Below are 23138 nucleotides of genomic sequence, written 5' to 3'. Positions count from 1 at the left end.
TATATCGTTAAAGGGTACCACTGGGTCAGTCACCCCAGTCGAGTGAACCCTCCAGTTACCGTCCAGCACCAATGTGTCTAGTCCAGTAGTCTCATCTCCCAGCCAACCATCTGTCTTATCACGAGACGTCAGGTCCGTCAGTTGGGCAGATGTACTTCTTCCTCTGGTCAGTTCTACCTCTGACCTGTCCATGTCAGGAGCCGTCATTGTCTCAGTGTCCGCTGGCCCCACAGTCGAAGCATCTCCATCATCCGACCAAATGTCATCAAACAAAAGAAAGTCCCGGCCCCTCTCCCAGGCATAGACTAAGTCCCGTGGTATCCCTCTACCTTGGCACTCACCACCTTTGGTCCCCTCAAACACTACTGTGTCTACTGCGTAGTTCACCGTGACCCCGTGTTTACAGCGAACCCTGACGTTTTTCTCGGCCAGAGAGAAAACGAGAGGCGTTCCTGTCAGAGTCACCTGACTCTGAGTCCAGCCGACCAAAGGCTCCTTCCCGGTGCAGCATCACTGTACACATCTGTGGCCCGCCATTACTACCCGGAAAGGATATTCCACATTCTGAAAAAGACCTGCACATACACTGCGGTACTCCAGACATATCTACTGAGTCACCCAGTGTTGTCACTTCTTCACACTTGGCCCCTTTCTGGACCACCACCCCACTTTGGGTTGCCACCCCAATTTGGGTCACCGCCCCCTTTTGGAACTCCACCCCTTTTTGGGTCACCACTCCAACTTGGGTCACCTCCCCCTTTTGGGACTCCACCCCTTTTTGGGTCACCACTCCAATTTGGGTCACCGCCCCCTTTTGGGTCACCCTTTTGGGATTTCCCCATGTCCGTCCTGCAGAACCTCTTAGGCCACAGTTCACACAGTACAGTTTGTCTTTTAACGATACCACACAAGTCTTTGCTGGCACCACCACAGCTCCTGCTGTCACTGATCACCGGCACCTCCGGCTGCTGTTCACACACATACACAGCGGCTGGTGTCACTGCAGCTCCTGCTGCGCCATCTTCGTGGACCCGCCGATCCACCGGAAGCCGCTTGTCACCTTCGTAACCCCGCCGGGTTACTGGAAGCCGCTTGTCACCCTCAAAGATAAAAAAGCCACAAAAGTGCGCCCATAGGGCCTTACCAGTGCAGGTATAATGGGTTATGCAGCAATAATACAGGGTACTCACCCTTAATAGTTGTGTAAAGCCACAACTACTGTATCCGCTTAGTCACATGCCATAAAGCTGCAGCAGGATGGTGTAGACAGACAGCGTCTGCTACCAATGCTCCCAGGGCAGATCCCTTAAAGAAAACACCAGGTCCTTGTGCTGCGAGACCTTCGTGACCCCACTGAGCCACAGCAAGCACCTTCAGGTTTTGCAGAGGAAAAGAAAAAAAAAAAAACACATGCACAGTCTCTCACATGTCCTGTTCGTGTGCCACTCAGGACGTACCGTCTCCACCTGAGACCGTCCAACACACAGGGCACACCGGGTGCTATTCAGGGAGCCGACCCTCCTCCCAGGGTCTCCCAACACACCAGCCTCACCAGGTCCAAGGGCTCAGCGGGTGCTCTTCTGGACATCCGTCTCCGCCTGAGACTGCCCAACACACGCCTCACCAGGTCCAAGGTCCTACCATGTGCTCCAGGGCTCTTCCCAACACTGACCCTCCAGGACCTTGCTCACTGAACCCTCCAGGAACACAGTCTTTACCACTGACCCAGGTCAGTGCATCACATGGCTTTAAGACCGTCAGCCCTCCTGGCTCAGCGTTGCCCCCAGCAACCGAATCTGCAGTCCTTTTCCGTTGCCCCTAGCAACAAGGCTACAATATTGCCCTTTGCTTTCTCCACCATATGTGAGGTAGCGCTGTCATGTAAGTAAGGGGTTCTCGCTTGCAGCGATCGAAAAACACATCCGGCACAGGATTTTCCAACAAATCATAGTCTATGAGGTTTATTCATCCTTCATAAACCTCCAGCAGCAATATACACAGCATTACAGGAGAGCGTCCATTATACAGGCTATTTAGCCCCAGGGTTATCTCACCCACGTCAGGGTTCCCATATGGCTGTTTCTCCAGGCCGCAGAAGTCCACTCACTCCTCAGGGACTCTCAGATACTGGCCGCCATTACACACACAGCCGCTCCACAGGCTGCTGTTAGTGAGGAGATCCTTCTCCTCACGGGACCTTCCAAAAACTGGACCAATCAGGTCCCAGCATTCACTCCATGTGACCTAACCTGGCCACATTATATGGTCCATAGCCACGCCCACCGGGTCACATGACTATGACCTCACCACAGGTCCTTCACACAGACATATATACTTTACAATAGCATTCATAAACATACATATGTCTCTATCTCAAGGTCACCCACCTTGAGATACATAATGGCTCTTCAACCACTCACACTCTTGGGACATCCACACAGCGCCCCCTCGTGGACACAGTGGTCATTACACCAATAAATAAATATATATATATATATATATATATATATATATATATATATATATATATATATATATACACACACACACACACACACACACACACACACACACACACACACACACACACACACACACACACACACACACACACACACACACACACACACTAATTACAAGTGGATTGATACTTTAGAAGTATAAAAGAACCTCTGCAAATATCAAACAACCAGGCATGCCATATAAGCAGGGAATAACACAGAATAGGAAACCCCAGAACCCCGACATACGTTTTGTCTGGTGACTTTCTCAAGTAGTAGGAATATTAAAGTTATGGCTCTTGGAAGAAGGGGAGGAAAAACAGAAAATTGCCCTGGTGTGAAAAATAATTGAATACATAATTGTTAATATATAAATTGCGGCACCTTCCCTTTAAACCTTTTTGGCCTATTTTGCCTGAGACAAACAAGCTGCCTAATAATTTGCCCAACTTGATAAAGGTTGTGGTGTCCTTAGACTTCACCCTCCCTCATTTCATAAATACACATCACCTGACCTTCTTCCTCCAATAAGCATTCTAGTTTATACAGCTTGGAGTTGAAAGATCTGCATGAAAATGATAGTTAAAATACTCACTTGCCTAATTGTGCACATAGTGCAAACATACCTCATTTTACTGCCCTAGATTACCAAGTCAACCTATTCAGTGCTATAGAGTGATTTAGATTAACCCATTCAGTACTTTAAACGACCAGGAATACTAGAATTAAACCCTTTAAGATCACTAGGACACAAGGTATACTCACAGATGAGAACTTGGACCACCAGGATTATTGACAAAGAGGTTGTCCTCTACTGATGACCTATCCTTAGGATGGACATTAATTGCCACTCTAGTCTCGCCCAAGCTCCAGGTATCAGGTGTTAAAGAACGGCACATGTATGGGAGCTCAAATTCCCAACTCTCACTTAAATGAATGATATTGCAGGCTGGGTCTCGACTACAGTGATTCTGATTTAATTTCATACTTGTTGAGAATGAGATGACAGGCCGCAGGGACAGCAAAAGGATGCTATGGGATCTTTCCCTTTGTATTAATAGGTTTTAGAAATTACACCTGCAAAAGTTTAATTTTCACAGGCCAATGGTAAAGAAATCTGCGAGACACCTCTGGGTTAAAAATGTTCACTACACCCTTATAGGAATTCTTTGAAGGATATAATTTCCAAAAAGTGAGTAAGTTCTGTGGGTTTCCTCTGTACTAATACCTCAGGGGCTCAGCAAATGCATCAAAAGTCTCCAGGTCCAGATGAATTACACCCCAGAGTACTGAAGGAGATAGCAGAAGAAATTTTTGAACCCCTCTCCATAATCTTTGAAAATTCTTGGAGAACAGGAGAAGTGCCAGAAGACTGGAGAAGAGCAAATGTTGTTCCTATCTTCAAAAAGGGGAAGAAGGTGGACCCAGACAACTATAGGCCGGTGAGTCTGACTTCTATACCAGGAAAGATCTTTGAACAAATTATTAAACAACATGTATGTCAGTACCTGGATAAGAATGAAGTGATTAAACAGAGTCAGCATGGGTTTGTAACTAATAAGTCATGTCAGACTAACTTAATTTCCTTCTATGACGGAATCACTGATTGGGTGGATCAAGGAAATGCTGTAGATATAGTATATCTTGACTTCAGCAAAGCATTTGACAAAGTCTCTCATACAATCCTTATTGAAAAAATGACTAAGTATGGAATGGACAAGGCAACTGTTAGGTGGATTCATAACTGGCTTAGTGATCGGACCCAAAGAGTGGTCGTAAATGGCTGCACATCCAGTTGGAAGAATGTCTCAAGTGGGGTACCACAGGGCTCTGTCCTGGGCCCTGTATTGTTCAACATCTTTATCAACGATTTAGATGAAGGAATTGAGGGTAAACTGATTAAATTTGCTGATGACACAAAGCTGGGAGGGATAGCTAATACTAGAGAAGAGAGAGAGGATTCAAAAAGATATAAATAAACTGGAGAAGTGGGCAGCAACTAACAGAATGGTTTTTAACAGGGAGAAATGCGAAGTACTACATCTGGGCAATAAAAATGAAAAAAGCATATACAGAATGGGAGGAATAGGGCTAAGTGACAGCACATGTGAAAAAGACTTGGGTATACTAATAGATCACAGACTGAATATGAGTCAACAGTGTGATGCAGCAGCAAAAAAGGCAAATGCAATTCTAGGATGTATTAACAGAAGCATACAGTCTAGATCACGTGAAGTCATTATTTCCCTCTACTCCTCTTTGGTCAGACCTCATCTGGAATATTGTGTCCAGTTTTGGGCACCACATTTTAAAAAAGACATCAACAAACTGGAGCAAGTTCAGAAAAGAGCGACCAGAATGGTGACCGGTCTGCAAACCCTGTCTTATGAGGAAAGGTTGCAGGATTTGGGAATGTTTAGTTTGCAAAAGAGAAGACTGAGAGGAGACTTAATAGCTGTCTACAAATATCTAAAGGGCTGTCACATTGTAGAAGGATCAACTTTATTCTCATTTGCACAAGGAAAGACTAGAAGCAATGGGATGAAACTGAATGGGAGGAGACACAGATTAGATATTAGAAAAAACTTTTTGACAGAGTGATCAATGAGTGGAACAGGCTGCCACGAGAAGTGGTGAGTTTTCCTTCAATGGAAGTCTTCAAACAGAGGCTGGACAGACATCTGACTGGGATGATTTAGCGAATCCTGCTTTGAGCAGGGGGTTGGACCAGATGGCCCAGGAGGTCCCTTCCAACTCTACGATTCTATGATTCTATGGCTAACAAAAACCTACCCAGTAAAGTTTGCAATCCAAAGCCAGATGGCACTCCTTCTCAAGTTGCTGGAACGATTGGGCAGCATGTATCCACTGACGGGTTCCCTTCAAAGTGCTGCTACCGGAAGAAGGTGATCTTTATTTCCCTCGGGAGCCACTGATTGTCAGTCATCCAGACGTGCTCACTATACTGTGAGCGGCAGCTGTAAGCGTGCCCGGCACTTTCACTGACAGGTATTAGTCTGTGGCGTGCGTTCGTGCAGAGTGAGCTGTCAATCATAGGGGCGTGCATCTCACAATGTACTGAGCAGTTACTGTACCCGTTGCAGTCGGTATATAACATTTTCCAGATTCCAGGCCTTTACGTCACTGACCTGATACACTTCTTGTCTGTGTGGCGAATGTGAATGCCTTGCATGCTTCAGTGATAAATTAGCTAAGCACTGTGCATCCAATGAGATGATGTGAATTTAGATCCGTTTTTCGTCAATGTCCGTTTCTTTGTTGGCTTCACACAGTATGATCGGTTCTTTACACTTCTAGAAATGAGACATAATACCATATGACACCGGCTGCTTATTGCTAGCGTAGACTGGGCAGGATAGTACAATCCGTCTCATCTTATAATAGGCTGCTTTTTGTGCTTTCAACTTACCGTCTGTCACACGACGTAAAAATGCATCGCTTCTTATTGTCTGAGAACTGCATATGTCTAGAATGTTTTACTTGCATATGCAATTAACTGGTCACAGGAAACCAATGCGATTCTGTACTGGGATTTGGATGTGAAAGAAGAAGTTCACACATTGTGTTTTTGCTTGTACTGTAAAACGCAGCTTAAAATTTGCATTAAATGCTGCAAAAAAAGTCAGCAAAAACACATTAACATAGCCTTATATAACTAATTACTACTAGCTATTATGTTAGTCCAAGATGAGGCTGTGTACCAATCTATATTATGTTGATCAATTTTCCTGTCTATTACCTGTTCATCCGCATTCATTTCTTCCTATAATGTAGCTTTACCATTTTCATCATTCCCTTGACCATGAAGAATATATTGTAACCAGTTTATCATCCGTCTTTCTATCCCGCTCTGCATAAAATACCTGTGACAAGTCTCATTTGGTTGCAGTAGAAGCTGCGCAATAAGGCTTATGGATGATATAGATGCCTAGGAGCTGTTGGGGCTTTAATTCACACATTTAGGATTTCATGCAGATATTAGTGTCGATTCTATGCCAAAAATCCAAATAAGATCTGACTACGGAAACTTTCTGCATGTATTTTGTTTTGCACTTTGCGAGAAACGATATCCATGAAAATAGTTGATCCATAAAAGGATTATTTTCACCAGTCTTTGCATGTTAAACTTTAATGGTCGGCACGCATAGCATACATATTTGGTATCGCCGAATGCAGAATCGCCTCATCTATCAATACAAAAAATAAATTGACCCGATCAGTAAACGGCGTAACAAAAAAAATCCAAAATGCCAGAATTTTTGTAATTTTTTTGTTTGTTGTTGCTGCTACATTGCAAAAAAAAAAATCAGGTGATCAAAAGATCTTATCTGCACCAAAATGGTATCGGTAAAAATCTCACCTCCCGAGATCTTGGTATAGAGATCTCCATCTGCGCATGCGCTGACCCCGGCGGCCATTTTCCCGGAGTCCGCCGCACAGGAAACCATGGAACTGCCGGGAAAATGTTCGTTTCTCATTCATCGTATCATTTGGAGGGAAGGGGCTTCTTCTCGCACCTATTTATTGTACTCCTAGTAGGTCTTTCCACCCATGTAAGGTCCACCATACATGTTGGCTGCTTTTCAGATGATTGGCCAAGCCACCGTTAGCCTGCAAACTATTGGCTGTCTCTCCCATACAGAGGTGTGATCATTTAGCTGAACGCTCCTGTGTTCTTGGAAAACCGCTGCCAGACATCTCTGGTGTCTGCTGATCTCCTGGAGAACAAAAGGATCGGCAGTTCGAAATCTGCCATGCTGGATCCTTAACTTACCTGACAATTGTTTTGGTGGGCCCCATACATATTATGGTATGTGCACAAAATGAGTATTTATATCAGACATCTCTGCACCAAAAACATGTCTATTGGCTGGAAAAAAAGATGAAAAATCCGCATTTTTTTTGTGTTTTTCCAGTTCATTTAAATGGGTGAAAACATGGAATTGACTGACGTTCTGCAGATTCGAAACTTCAAAGGAAAAAATAAGCAGCATGATCTTGAGATTTTAGAAATCTCATTCATTTTACAGTACCAAACACGCAACATGTGAATAAGCTCTGAGGCTGTCGACGGAACCCGTCGGTATCATGAGGTTCAGCCGGCATTAGTCTGATATGTATTGTCTATTTAGTTATGTCTTTATTAGTTGCGTCTTTCCCTTCTGTTTATTCTTTTAAGACCTTCATTCCTGCAGTTGTACAATCCTATACCAAGTAATGTCCAGTTGCTCACTAAAAGGCAAAGCAGCGAAAGAAAAATATACGTTAGGTGGTAATTGTGGACGTTAATATGCATTTGTCATTCTAGATTATTTTCATATATTTTCACAGCGGGACTTATCAGTGTAAAAATTGTGGCAGCTAGAGGGCGCGTGGTAGACACAGATCTACATGGGTTTTCTCAAATGAAACTAGTGCTTGTAGTATCTGCTCTGATACACATGACTCATGTGTTTTCCTACCTTTTTTGCTGCATTTAGGTGAGGGACAGCTCTGCCTGAGACTTTGGAAAGCAATCCTTCCTAGTAATAAGCCTAGATCTATTTTAGGGCAGCTTTTTATGTAGAATAACTTTTATATGTGAGATAATAGAGTTTGCTTTATTGTCTCATCTGTCCTTATTACTAGTTTAATTATGCAAAATATTAGCGCCATCAGTAAAACTAGATCACCGCTAGAGTTGGGAAACTGCCATTTGTAATGGTAATGGCTTTTAAAAAACTGCATTTGGTGCAATTTGATTTCTACTTATGGATAATTAGTAGAGAACTCTATCCATCTCTGAGGGGGGGTGTTCTAATTTAATTTAATAATTTTTGACGCGATTCCTTTTGAAGTAATATTCTTCCTGCACAGATTATTGCGAGCAAGTCATGTGTGAGACTTCTCAAAGCTGCATGGAATCTCTGTAAAAGTTTCTATCATTCAGTGTACGTTACCAGATGATGATGTATATCCGTGTAATTTGTGCCATTTGATTTTCTTCTTACAGATTGGCGGCTGCTGTAGTCTTAATGTATTCTGTGTCCGTGAAAACAGATTAACTAGAATCCCTTCAGAAATTGCACAAGCTACTGAGCTCCATGTCTTAGATGTTGCAGGAAACCGGTAATGTTCTATCATCTCGCCAACTTGTGAAAACGTTTTGAAATTCGCCCAAATGTGGGAGGTGGTTAGCATTGTTGCATGGCGTCCTGGGTTCAAAATCCAACCAAGGACAATAAAGGCTGTGGGGTATGACCAAAGGACGTACATGGATGTTACTACTGCTGAGAGTATTAGAATTTTCAAATAGAGATTACTGTATATTAACACTATATGCTGCAGTCATTTTTTCTTGTTTCGTTATTTGTGTATTAAGGTTATAATAGAAAAACAAAGCTGAGTTTCATGTGAGGCCTAACATGGCAGCCATAGGGAGATCAGCAAGCCCCTGTCTGCGATGAGGACCCCACAACAGCGGCGTTTACATTCCAGAGCCAGCTGTGGTCACTGTTATTAAAAGCCAGTATAGTGAGGGCATAGGTACATTTGGAAGCATAGGATGTATTATTGGGTCCTACATCCAGAAAGCGTTAACTACAGTCAACAGTCTTATTATCATTATTATAGAAGTGAACAAATTTGTGTAGTAATAACAAATTGTCTCCATTAAGGCAATGTTCACTCGTTGCGTTTTTGCGGCGTTTTTTTTTTTTTTTTTTTCTTTTGTGCAGGCAAAACCTTCTCTTTGCAGTAGAGATGGGCGAACCTGAACAGTAAAGTTTGGTGTCCGTACCGAACACCTACTATTCGGACATGGTTGCCGAACACGAACTTCACCAGGAAGTCCATGTTACTGTTAGGGTTCGGCTCCCTGAGCACCAGATGTTTGTTGCGCTGTCATGTGCTTGACAGCACGCCAAACACCGCTTCTGATCAATGGTAAAATAATCACCACTGGTCAGACAGCCACCCAATTTTGATTCTTTGCCTGGCTCTTCCCACTTGACCTGTAGCGGTGGCAACTGTGGGTTTATATTTGTGGGGTTGATGTCGCCTTTGCATTGCTACGTGACATCAAACCCATGGCTTAGTAATGGAGAGGCGTCTATAAATAAGTTTTATGTGAAATAAAACAAAACAGTTTTCCATTTTATTTAAAAAGAACAGTTATACTCGCCTAACGCCCATTCAATTGAATACCTCGTTTCCTGTAATAAAACAAAAATTAAAAGAAGACAATATCGCTTAGCTGTCCGTCATTCTGTCCCACGTTGTAATTCATGTCGGGGGGGGGATAAGCAGCTTTCAACCTGGACGTTGCCAAGATGCTACCGTCCAGGCTGAGAACCACTGGGGAATGAGCTGCGCGCACAGCATCTGTGACCAACGGTGACGTCATAGAGGTTACTGCCGGTCACTGACGCGTACCAAGCCATGCAAATGAGCTCTTGTGTCCTCTGTGAGAACAGCACTTGCACAGTGAGAAAGTCTCACGGTGCAGAGGTGAGTTTATCGCAGTTCAAATTCTTCCAGTGAACTCGCTTCTGCAACGTGAGGCTCTCGCTGTGCAAGCGCTGATCTCAGAGTTCACCGCAGTTCATTTGCCAGCTGGGAATGCAGCCTCAGTGACTGACAGTAACCTCGATGACGTAGCCACTTCTACAGGGCAAGTGGGAAGAGCTGTGCTAAGCGCCAGAATTGGCGCATGAAATAGATGCACCTTTTCTGAACGGCTGCGGGCTGCTATTTTTAAGCTGGGAGGACCAATATCCATTGTCCCTTAATAGCCTGAGAATACCTGCCCCCAAGCTGTCTGCTTTAGCAAGACTGGTTATGAAAAATGGGGGGGACCCCACACTAGTTTTTAATTATTTAACCCCTTAATGACCACCAATATGTCTTTTTTACTCACCCATGAACTAAGAGACTAGCATTCCCTGACGGGTGACAATCTGGCAACTATACACTATGTCCGACAACTTGCTGTATCAGCCACTATCCGTGTTGGCTCCGACCATGGGCGTTTAACCCTTTAGATGCTGCTGTCAATACTGACTAAACTATCTAAATGGTTAACAGTGTGGGGGGTCTCCCTCTTTAACCCAGTTGACACTCTGAGATCATGATTGTGTGGTCCTGATGTTTGCCATGGCAGTTCATGGCCAAATAACGGCATTAGCGTCTGCTGGCTACAGTGGCCTGTTAAAAAGTTAACAAAATGTAGATGGTAAGAATAAACTTTCATTCCTGTCTTGTCACTTTGCATTAATTCCTGAAAAGAATGTGAAGGCTTAATGAAATGCTTGAAAGCAATTTTGAATACGTTAAGGGTGCGGTTTTTAAAATGGTATCACTTTTGAGGGTTTCCAGTACATAGGGCCCCTCAGTCACTTCAAAACTGTTCAGGTCCCTATGAAAAATGAGTTTTGTAAATTTCATTAAAAAAATGAAAAATTGCTACCACATTGTTAAACCTTCTAAAATGCTAACAAAGTAAAGCAACATTTTACAAATGATGCTGATGTAAAGCAAACATGAGGGAAATGTCATTTATTAATGTTTTGTGTGGTATGACTATCTGGATTAAAGTTTGAAAATTGCAAATTATTTAACATTTTTGCCACATTTTTGATATTTATATAAACTCAAAACATATTTTCCTAACTTTACCATTATCATAAAGTATGTGTCAAGAAAAAACAATCTCAAAATCAATGGGATATGTTGAAGCATTCTAGAGTTATTGCTACAGAAAGTGACAAGCCTAACAAACGGGCCCAACATACATGTGTTGTGACTGTCACACAACTGCGACACATTCAGCTGCGGCTCCACTCAGCTGATCATTGGGAGTGCTCCACGTATCCAGGTTCCCGATGCAGCTATTCGGTACATGCAACAGCCATTAAGATAAGGAGTTAGGCCTCTTTCACACTTCAGTCTTTTGACGTCAGTCGAAATCCGCCGTTTGTAGAAAAAAACGGATCCACCTTTTTTTGGGTGGAATCCGTTTTTTTTTCTCATAGACTTGCATTATTGACGGATTGCGACATATGGCTGTCCGTTTCATCCGTCATTTGACGAATCCGTCACAATTTCAGCGGCCATCGTCTCGAGTAGACGGTCTTTGTAACTTTTTTTGTCTGCGTTGAAAAGACGGATCGCGACGGACCCTGCGCCATCCGTCGTTGGCTATAATGGAAGCCTATGGGCGCAGGGTCCGTTGCTGTCCATCAAAAACAGAATCCAGTGACTGATTCCGTCTTTTGAAACTGAGCATGCCCGGAAGATTTTCTGTCTTTATTTTAACCCAAAAACAAATCCTGTGCATCAGTTTTTCGGCAATCTTCACTGGATCCGTTTTTTCACACTTTGACAGATTTTGACTGAGGCCAAAAGACTGAAGTGTTAAAGACTCCTTATCCAAAGCTATTCGCTCATCTCTAATTATAACGCGCTTCCATTTTTAATTTTTTTTTAAATATACGAATTCTGCAACAGTTCCAAAAATGTTGCCACAAATCTTACAGCATAGCAAAGCTGAATTAGAAAACTGTTAATGGCCTTCTATTGGAGAGTGTGCGGCGCATGCTCAGTAAGGCTGGTTTCACATTTGCGTTAAAACAACGCTGCACCCTGCGTCGTTAAGCCCCGCCCCGAGCCGGCTCCCTGCCCGCCCCATGCTGCAACATGCTGCATTTCGGCGCGCACGGCGCACCGTCAAAAGTGTGCAGCACGCTACTTTCACACTGGCAGCGCATGATCTGCGCACCCTATGCTAAAGATAGGGTGCGCCGAACGCATGCGTGCAAATGCGAAAGTAGGCGGTGATCCCGGATGGGGCGGGCAGGGAGCCGGCTCGGGGCGGGGCTTAACGACGCAGGGCGCAGCGTTGTTTTAACGCAAATGTGAAACCAGCCTTAGCCATGCTGAGATCATTGTACAGAGAGGGCAGGCTATGTCTATCACATATCAACATCTATAGTGTCATTCTGTTATGTGCCTCCAAATTTATATCCGAGGTATCAGATCATTTCTCGTTCTGTCTTTGGTGATCTGAGATGGCTGTGGCAAAATTATCATTACAGATCACAATGTGCTGGCCTATTATGTAGCTCGGTGGCGGTTATGAATATGGCAACACTTTGGGAGATTTTCTAAAGTTACTTTTAACCAGGGTGGATAAAAATCTTGATTTTTTTTTTTTAAAAAAATCAAAAAAATCAGATTTTTTTTATTTAAATCAGATTTTTTTGATTTAAATCATTTGATTGCAGTTTTCATAATGTGATTTCAAACGGCAAACAAGTCCTTGGATATCCTTTTGACAGTATTTGCACTTTGCTCTTGCACCTTTCTTTCCAAGATCTGCTGCTGGCATCTCAACAAAATGAACCCAAATAGGGTCTCTCTTACGACCTGCTGCCATGGCAGGCTCACACAGATCACTTATGAAGTTTGATTGTTACTACAGCCTGAGCCAAGCACTGCTGATGTTACTACAGCCTGAGCCAAGTACTGCTGACTATCCAACAAGTTTGGGCATGTCAACTGAATGCAGGGAAAAAGAAACTAAACCAAAACTGAAACCAAGCTAGAAGTGTGGAATTAAAGGGGCAGTATGAACAAAATGTGGAGGCTATTAATAGTTTATACAATTAAGACATGCTGCTTTTAAACACCTACCTATTGCCATATAGTAAAACAAAAAAGATTTTTACTTACTTTGGGGTCCCCCCCTCACCCTGGCGTTAGATCGTTGCCCCTAGTTTCGTCCGTGTAACTATGGGCGCACATGCACACTGCTCTCACTTCTCATTTTAATCGTGATTTATATTAAAAAAAAACCTTTTGATTTAAATCAGTGATTTAAATCATGATTAAAATCATGATTTAAATCGATCCGATTTAAATAGAAAAAAATCTTTTGATTTAAATCGTGATTTAAATCATGATTTAAATCGGCGTGATTTAAATCAATCCACCCTGCTTTTAACCAATCCGCATTTTCTGGAAATAATCTAAACACTGGAATTCATGTTCCTGAAAGTTATGTGCTTGTCTGTAAGGTTCTTTAATAATTTTTGAAAGCAATAGACATATTGATACCCAAAGTTAGATACCATCAACCAATGTGTAGGTGAGATATGGGGTGACCATGCACCACATACAAAATATGAACTTGTTCTTGTCCATAATTACCATATTTTTATGCAAAATGTAAGTCTAAGGTATATTTCTATTTCCTTTTCACACATGCCATGGATGGTATCTGAAGGTAATTGTTGGCCTGCATGAATAGTTCATGATTCTCTAGCTTTTTTTTTTTGTCCTCTTTACTACAGGTTATCACATTTACCCTTATCATTGACATCACTGAAATTAAAGGCTTTATGGTTATCAGATAACCAGTCCCAGCCTTTGTTAACGTTTCAAACAGATGAAGATCCTGAAACCAGAGAAAAGGTCTTGACGTGTGTGTTACTTCCACAGATGCCTTCTGACTCTTCTGGCCAAGGTATCAAACATGATATGCATGACTAGTAGTGTGTACTTCTATTTTTGAAAGCATTCTTGCCTTGCATCATTTTTTTCTACACCTCATAAAACACTACAAACAGTAAATGTGGTAGTACATTACAAAAGTTGTATGTACCAACGTTTCGATTTGTGTTTTACACAAATCACCTATAAATATTACTTTAAATTATCATTAATATAAAAGACTGAAGTGGTCTTCCTTACCTTCTGTCTAATTTGTCTAAAGTTTTAGCCATTTACTTGACTAAGAAAACCTAAAACAGATTTCTGTGTTCTTTAATCTTTTCATTTGACTGTGTTCTGCCATAGACAATTTACCAAGATGTGGGGCCTTTGAGAGTCTAGTTAATGATATGTCTGATGACACTTGGAATGAGCGAGCAATGAATAGAATAAGTGCCATACGATTCTTGGATGATGAGAAAGAAGATGAGGAGGATGAAACGGTACCATTCAATTTTATGTTCTTTTATCGAGATTCTTTAACCATTAATGTATGACCATCTAGAGGTTATAGATCAACCTGTTTGAATTCTTACTGTAGCTTCAGTTGTCGGTTTCCTTATTCCCCTGACATCTCACCAAGATAGGCCGCGAGGATGTATTCACTGTTATAGCTAACCTTGTTCTCAGTATGCTGAGAATGTACATTTGCAGTGGCTTCATGAGAATTGGGGTCCTGTGATTACTGTAAACACCCCATAATAATTGCTGCTATGACTGTATTTGGTTGATTTAAAGGGACTCTGTCAGCACAGAATGACTGTTCACACTAAGTACCGCCGCTCGGTGCCTAACAGTGGGGCCAATAATATATGTACACCTTTTCACCTGCTTGGTTTCCCTCAATCTTCACCCCCCTCCCCATCCCACCTTCTTAGATTGACAGCTCTGGCTTCATATGACCAGCGAAGGGTGGAGATAGATGGAAAACAAGCAGATGGGAAGGTGTATATAAATTATTAGCTCCTCCGTAAAGTATCAAACTGAACTTGGTTTCAATGGTCATGTTCTCTATTTCTGTGTCCATAACTTTTTTTTTTTTCTTCCTTCGCTTTAAGGGAATCTGTCCTTAAGTCCCCGTCACACACAAGTTTTGTGACGCAACAGCGATCTCAGCACCCATATCGCTGTGTGTGACAGGTATCAGCGGCCGCCCCCCCGCTGGGTATCGCTGATTGTTCTAGAAAGCCCTGGACATTTTTTTGATCGTTGGTATCCCGCTGGCCAGCACGCATCGTTGCGTGTGGCAGGCGGGAGACCAGCGATCAGTGAGTTGGAGCTGGTAACCAAGGTAAACAGCGGGTTTCTAAGCGTGGTGCTTAGTTACCCGCTGTGTACCTTAGATACCAGCGCGCTGGTGCAGGGAGCCGGTAACCAAGTTAAACAGCGGGTTTCTAAGCGCTGCGCGGCGCTTAGAAACACGCTGTTTACCTTGGTTACCAGCTTCCTGCACCAGCGTGCTGGTATCTAGGTACACAGCGGGTAACTAAGCGACGCCCTCGCTTGTTACCCGCGTCATCGCTGGTCCTCATCGCTTGTGAGATCTGCCTGTTTGGCAGCTCACCAGCGATCCTGACAAGGTCATATCGTTGTCGGGATCGCTGGTGCGTCGTTTTGTGTGACGGGGGGCCTTAGAATCAACCCTCCTAAGCTGTCTATAGGGGCATGTAGGTAATCTAGAGTTGAATAAAACAATACCTTGATATCTGCGATCCGATGTCTTTTTCCTTAATAATCTACTTTTTTCTTAATATGTAAATGATCTGCGAAGATCTGACGGACACTGATGTGCATGAGAGTCTGCATCCAGAGCTTATTTTAAATGAAAGGGGGTGTTACAGGAGAGCAGACTTTCAGTGATTACATGTCTCACTGGTAACGCCTCCTTTAATTTAAAACAAGCTCAAGAAGATCTGTGTCTGGCCCACATATCTTAAGAGCTCATTTACATATTAAGAAAAAAGTAGACTTTTCTGGAATAAGTAATTGGATCGTAGATATCAAGATATTTTTTTATGCAACTTTCTGTGATCTACGTAAACTGCTTAGGAGAGATGATCCTACTGACAGATTCCCTTTTAGGTGCGTTCAGTTTGTTGGTTAAGCAGGAAATCCTCGATGGCTAATCTGCAAAAGCCGCACAAATCTCTCTCCAGGATTACACTAATTCCATTATATCTATATCCTCTCTTTAAGGCTACTCTTCTGAGACGTGCTACTCCGCACCCAGGTGAGCTGAAGACGATGAAAAAGACTGTGGAGAACCTACGTACAACTATGAATGCTGCTAAAGGCCTGGACTCTAACAAAAATGAGGTCAATAACTCCATTGACAGATTGACCACGTCTGTATAGAGTGCCACCTCCATCTTACCTCCTGTGTCTTCCCCATACTGTCAAGATGTCTCCCGGGACCACACCCAGCCTCTTGTTTTTACCAGAACATAATCATCATCCCTCCTTTTACTACTTTTGTTGAGATGCTGCAAATCTGGACAGGAAGTGCCTTATATCAACCAGATGTTTGCGTCTGTGACCTTCTAACTTAATGCTGTAATTTTATATTTTACCAATCTTGTTTTTAAGACCTAGTACTACACTACTGTTCAGTTGTAATTTTACATTTGGAAATATCTTTATTTTTTAACTTCTGGAGTATATTTTATCACTTTTTTTGCGTGAACCTTTTAGGGATAAATGACAGTTTTATGTGAAAATTGTACTTTTTATGTTTTGGCAGCTTTACTGGTATATATTTTGAAAAAAAAAAAGTGCAGTAAGTTGCAAAAAATTGTTTCATTAGCATACAATTGAGTACGGTACATATGCTATTTTTCTTAGGATGTAGGAAGTCGCGATTTTACTTTAAGCATACGTGCCACTAAGATGTGCCTTTAAAGGAGTGGTGGGCAGAATGTAATTTGGCCTCATTTTTAAGAGACAGCTGTCATCATGTGCCCATTTTATTTACTTCATTGAATGAACAAGTTATGCAGTGATCGAAAGCAGCCACACGGAGTGCAATTATATTTTTTAAACATACAGAAGTGGAGATGGTTTGCATTTCCCCTGTGTGGTGTAGCTATCTTAAAGGGGTTTCTAGGACATTTTTTTAAATTTTTTTTTTAACTATCGAACTAGAAATTAACAGGCAGGTACTTTCTTACAAAGGAAACTACGTGCCTGTTCTGCCTGCGCCGGCTGCTCTTGTCAGCGATTCAAGTGCTCCACGTCAACAGAGAAGCTCTTCTGGGCTACTCTGTCGATGGGGCATGACTACCGTTGTGATATTAATTGTTAGCTGGCTCACCGCAGTTAGGCAGTGGGGAGCTGGTTGTCAATCAGCATGATGTCGGCAGTCAAGCCCCATCAACAGAGCAAAGTGGAAGGGAAGCCGCTGCTCTGTCAACTAGATGTCAGTGAAGCTGCTTAATCGCTGGCAGGAGCAGTCTGTGACTGCTCTACGCCACAGAGATCGGAACTGGACACAACAGATGGGTAAGTAGCAACTACCTGCCTGTTCTTTGACCCGTAGTAAAGTAATTAAATAGTCCTGGATAACCCTTTCAAGAGTACTTGGCATCAGTCTTCTATATGGGGGAGTATGTATTTCAGTGATGAAACCTTCCATAAGACATGGAAACTTTTTTGACATTGATTTGACAATATAGTAGAAGGGTTTTAGGTTTGATTTTCAGACAGTGTTGGCTGCTTTTGAAGTATCACTTAGAGCTTCCTGCACCTAAGCAATAGAATCCTTATCCTCGTGGACCAGTGTTTGAAGACCTATATCAAACATGTTGGCATCATTATTTTAGGGGAGGTTATTTTGCACTGACTTGGATATTTTTATATGGTTTGAGAGCTTATACTGTGGAATTGCATACATTCATTTTATACTCTGGTCATGGTTGACATTATTATTTTCTGCTGGTAATCATTTTAGGCTTGTCCTTTAAACATGGTGGTTCTTTCCTAATATTTTTTTGTTATTTTCTTTTTACACAATTGTTGCAGTGTACATAAAATTACCGGACAGTAATAATGCAGACCTATACATAAGACTTCCTTGGTGATTGCACCAACGGTGGTTGCATTGTAAGAGGGACCTTATTCCACTTATTCAGTTTTTTGTTATTCATAAGTAACGCTCTACCTCAGCAGTATAACAAAGATAAGTATAGCCTTATTATCGTGCCAGTAAGTAACAGAACATTGCACCTATTAACACTAAAAGTCTTGCTGACATGTAATGTGGTAATGCAATGTAAAATTAGTGTCATATCAAGGCATATGTTGCCACCATTGTGCCAGGATTTCTATAGAATAGGTCAACCAGCGGCAGCGTCACACTGACATCAGAAGTGCGAAATCTGAATTTATACTCTGATATTGTACATGTCTGTAAAGTGATAATCTGTTTCCACTGAAGCCTTAAAAATCAGCCTTGTTATGCCTTGTGTACTGTCTGACAACCAGCTTTAATGACTAAGTGATACGGCGTGTAGGTGGAAGCCTTGCATCTAAGCGAGAAGGAACATTTCATTACTGCACACAGACAAATCCCATTTGAGTTGCCGGTGTGAAATGAGTATCTGCAATAATGTATTAATTGTAAATTGTGATTTGAATGTGAATATATGTATAAATGGAGCTTTTGAAATCATTTGGCACATTTGAGGTTCTATCCGAAAGTAATCAGATGGGCTTGTGCCATACATAAAATAATAAAATAAATTGTCGGTGAACAGAGACTTGACAATTGTATTTCCTGTGTTAAAACTGTGATCGGTCTACAAGCGGGACCTCCACAAGGTATGCCGCTGGCAGTAATGCTAAATTGTGATTAAATTCTTTTCTTACGTAAAGTATAAGGTCTTCAGTCTTCACAGCCATTCTTAGGAAATGGGTTACAACTGGGTGAGCTCTGTGATCTTGTGTTTTTAGAAAATCTCAATGAAATGGTTTTCTCTTCATATTGGGATCCATTGAAGATTAAAAAAAAACGATTTTAACAGTTTTTAACACATGAAAAATCACATTTTTCTTTGTAACCTAGCTTGTCATGTAGTTAAATCATAGTTTCAATGATACATGAATTTTTACTTGTAGTCTTAGTGCTGATCTGCAGATAAATACTAATTCAAACCTATTTGGCTATCTAAGGCTAGTTTCACACTAGCGTTTTGGAGCGCAGCGACGGCCTGCGCACGGCCGCCGCTAAGCCCCGCCCCTGCCGCGCCCCCGCCGATAGCTCCACCCACCGGCGCATGACGCTGCATGCGCCCTGCGTCCCCTATCTTTATCACGGGGCGCAGGCCGTGCGCAGTATGCATTTGGCGGCGCATGCGCCTTTTTGACGGTGCGCCGACGCAACCAAACTGCTGGAGTGGTGCTTTAAGTCAGTCTCCCTGCTGTTTCTCGCTTCCAGTCAAATGAGTGACACCAGCAGCAGGGAACAGTTAGCGTTCCATACACCGTGAGCGTGCAGTTATCAAGCCCAATGTACCTCAACTGACATCCAGCCAGTGTGAGGAGCAAGATGTCAAGCAAGAGGTTGCCGGGAGACCAACGTCATTTTCTCCCTGTAGCTAATAAACACATTAGGCTAGTTTCACACTAGCGTTTTGGAGCGCAGCGACGGCCTGCGCACGGCCGCCGCTAAGCCCCGTCCCCTGCCGCGCCCCGCCGGTAGCTCCGCCCACCGGCGCATGACGCTGCATGCGCCCTGCGTCCCCTATCTTTATCACAGGGGGCGCAGGCGGCAGCAGGTTGCGTTTGGCGCAGGTCGGCGCACCGTCAAAAGGACGCATGCGCCGCCAAACGCATACTGCGCACGGCCTGCGCCCCCTGTGATAAAGATAGGGGACGCAGGGCGCATGCAGCGTCATGCGCCGGTGGGTGGAGCTACCGGCGGGGCGCGGCAGGGGACGGGGCTTAGCGGCGGCCGTGCGCAGGCCGTCGCTGCGCTCCAAAACGCTAGTGTGAAACTAGCCTAATGTGTTTATTAGCTACAGGGAGAAAATGACGTTGGTCTCCCGGCAACCTCTTGCTTGACATCTTGCTCCTCACACTGGCTGGATGTCAGTTGAGGTACATTGGGCTTGATAACTGCACGCTCACGGTGTATGGAACGCTAACTGTTCCCTGCTGCTGGTGTCACTCATTTGACTGGAAGCGAGAAACAGCAGGGAGACTGACTTAAAGCACCACTCCAGCAGGTTTTTTGTTGTTGCAGCCCTGAAGTTGTGCTAATTGTATTAATCTAATTTCCCTGCACCTAGTTTTATGCATACCTGCCGCCATGTTCAGGTTTTATCCACGCCGCTCTGGTCAGTCTCCAGCAGTTTGTGACCTGCTGGATCGCTCCAGAGTTTTCTGGAATGATCCGTAAGTCACAACTCGATACTAGTCTAAGAGCCTCATTTTGGCCATCACAGACTTACATTGACTGCTTGTGACCTTTACCTCTGACTTTTGGTCTGAAGTTGCGGGTCACAAGATGGTGATGTGGGACCCGAGCAGCACTGGGAAGAGATGAAGCTGACAGGTGCTTAGTATAAGGCTAGGGGCAGGGACCATGTGTTAGCACGCTGGAGTGGTGCCTTAATTTTCTTCCTGCAGCCAAACATTACATTAGAAAGGTGAATGGCTTTGAAACTTACCTGCAAATGAGCACTATGGTAAATCCTTATATTTTTTCTTTCATGACAATTTATTTTTTACTAGTTCAGGACCAAGCTATTTTTCGTCGTTTTTGATCAAGCACATTTTCTCATCCAAGCACTTTTAACTGCTCTAAAAAGAAAATTATCGTTTGCATTTTAAAATAGTTTTTGCCTTTTATGTTATGATTCTTGGAAATTAATTATGATGTAATTTTGATATGAAAAAGAAAAACTAACTCATGATGTTGGAGAAGAACCAGGATTGATGGACATGTGTATATAAAGAGCTTAATAAAAACCAAAATATGTATAATAAAATAAGCCTTTATTATGAATTTTGGCCAGACAACAACAACATCAATTGAAAAAAAATTTTTGGCATTCCGCTTCTCCCACTGTCTTTTTATCTGGCTCCCAGGTAATATACTACGCTGCATTGTGTTGCATGTTTTTTGGCCAACATCTTGTTGTATAAGCGCTAGATATCTTCTTCATTGCACAGCGCTACACATGGTACTTTAGTGCTTAATGTGGCCCATGCGATTTACATAGCATTACTTAGCATGCGGGTAGTTTTGTCCTTGGTTTTGGCCCATTTTCACTACATAGCGCTCTATATGGCACTTTTCTAGTGACTTTTTATATAGCTATTATATGGTGCACATTAGTTATTAATTATACAAGTGCATCTCTATTCAAGGGATATTTTCCATATAGCGTATTTCTATTGTTGGCTTTGTAATTCAATGCAGCGCTATTACACTTTCATGCTATAGTATTTCCTATGTGAGCTCAGTATTCATTATTTTCTGCCCATATTTTTTAGCAGCCATTTCTCACAATTCTGAGTGATTTCACTTCAGTTTTTATTATTGTATTATATTTTTTCATAGTGTTTCTTGAATTATTCACACACACATGTTTTATACATACACATACACATTCTTTTATATTTTATTTATGATTATCACATTTTTATTGGTGCAGTGATCTGCATTTGATTATTCCATTATTTTATTTTTTATCATTTCACCATTTTTTGCACTCGCAATTTCACGGTTTTTGTTGCTGCTTTACATGGGGATTATTATATAGGCCTAATTTGAATAATCTTTGTTTGTACAATGGTGAAATTATTATAAGTATGATACTAGATAATAGTGCGTTTTTTTTGCCAAGTAATACCTTATTTATATGTTTTTATATTTAATTTTTTTCAATTGATGTCTGGCCAAAATTCATAATAAAGGCTTATTTTATTATACATATTTTGGTTTTTATTAAGCTCTTTATATACACATGTCCATCAATCCTGGTTCTTCGCCAACATCATGAGTTAGTTTTTCTTTGTCATTGATACCGGATGGTCTGCCATCCAATTTTAAAAGGAACACATCAGTTACTTATTAAATTACATTTTGCTGTATATTATTGATTTATTACATATTGCTGCAGTTTCCTTTTTTTCTTGTAATTTTGATATATATATTTTCGCTGATATTGGGGGGGGGGGATTGGAATGTAAAGCAAAATAAGAAATATTTTTCATTTTTCTTTAATTTTATTTAACCCATTCATGACCACCGACTGTAGATAAACGTCGGCACTTGCTGGGTTTTGTGCAGCACTGACATTTTTCAATGTTTGGCAGTCTCATCAAGAGAATGCCAAGATTGTGCAAAGCAGTATTCAAAGCAAAAGGTGGCTACTTTGAAGAACCTAGAATATAAGACATATTTTCAGTTGGTTCACACTTTTTTGTTAATTATATAATTCCACATGTGTTAATTCATAGTTTTGATGCCTTCAGAGTGAATCTACAATTTTCATAGTCATGAAAATAAAGAAAACTCTTTGAATGAGAAGGTGTTTCCAAACTTTTGGTCTGTACTGTATATATACAAAAAAAATAACCAGCACCTCCTAGTGTAAACACGTGCAAGCTGCAAAAACTGCACAATATAGACTAAAAGAATACAGCAGCTCATATGCATGAATCTAGGCCATGTGAAAACACAGAAAAACATTCAATTTAGATAATCCACAAAAATATTTTTTCAAAAAATTTTTTAAACTTACACTAAGATGACAATGAAGGTTCTTCGTGCACAAATTGGCCAATTCATGGAAGCCCATCAACCATGGCAAGGTGACCTCCCCCTGATGGGTCCCTGCTCTACCGTACATAAGCCATTTCTAGACCACCAGCCTACAATTTTGGACAAACGTGTCACTACCGGGCTAAGCCTACAATTTATGGGCAGGTAGAGCTGATTGTGGCCACCTGCAAGGCCAATGGGAGGGGTGCAAGATCAGACTGGGGCAGCTAGCATCCAGCAACTAAATGGACAAAAAAAAAAAAAACGACCAGCACCTCCTAGTGTGAACATGTGCAAGCTGCAAAAACTGCACAATATAG

The 23138-nt window shown here is 42.1% G+C and overlaps 1 protein-coding gene across 1 annotated transcript in view; it reads left to right on the top strand.

Moving 5' to 3' along the window:
- Positions 1-18805, top strand: part of LRRC1 (leucine rich repeat containing 1) — a 213784-nt gene extending 194979 nt beyond the window's left edge. The window contains exons 11-14 of the mRNA XM_073589144.1: positions 8515-8630; positions 13853-14025; positions 14358-14494; positions 16248-18805. Coding sequence (XP_073445245.1) covers positions 8515-8630; positions 13853-14025; positions 14358-14494; positions 16248-16406 — 585 coding nt within the window. The 3' untranslated portion in view covers positions 16407-18805. The remainder of the gene's footprint in view (positions 1-8514; positions 8631-13852; positions 14026-14357; positions 14495-16247) is intronic.
- Positions 18806-23138: the final 4333 nt, after the last annotated feature.

Source organism: Dendrobates tinctorius, unplaced genomic scaffold, assembly GCF_039654945.1.
Source record: "Dendrobates tinctorius isolate UK_male_01 unplaced genomic scaffold, ASM3965494v1 ptg000107l, whole genome shotgun sequence".
NCBI classification, from domain to species: domain Eukaryota; kingdom Metazoa; phylum Chordata; class Amphibia; order Anura; family Dendrobatidae; genus Dendrobates; species Dendrobates tinctorius.
The sequence above is the reverse complement of the archived record's forward strand: the minus strand, read 5'-3'. Positions and strand labels throughout refer to the sequence as shown.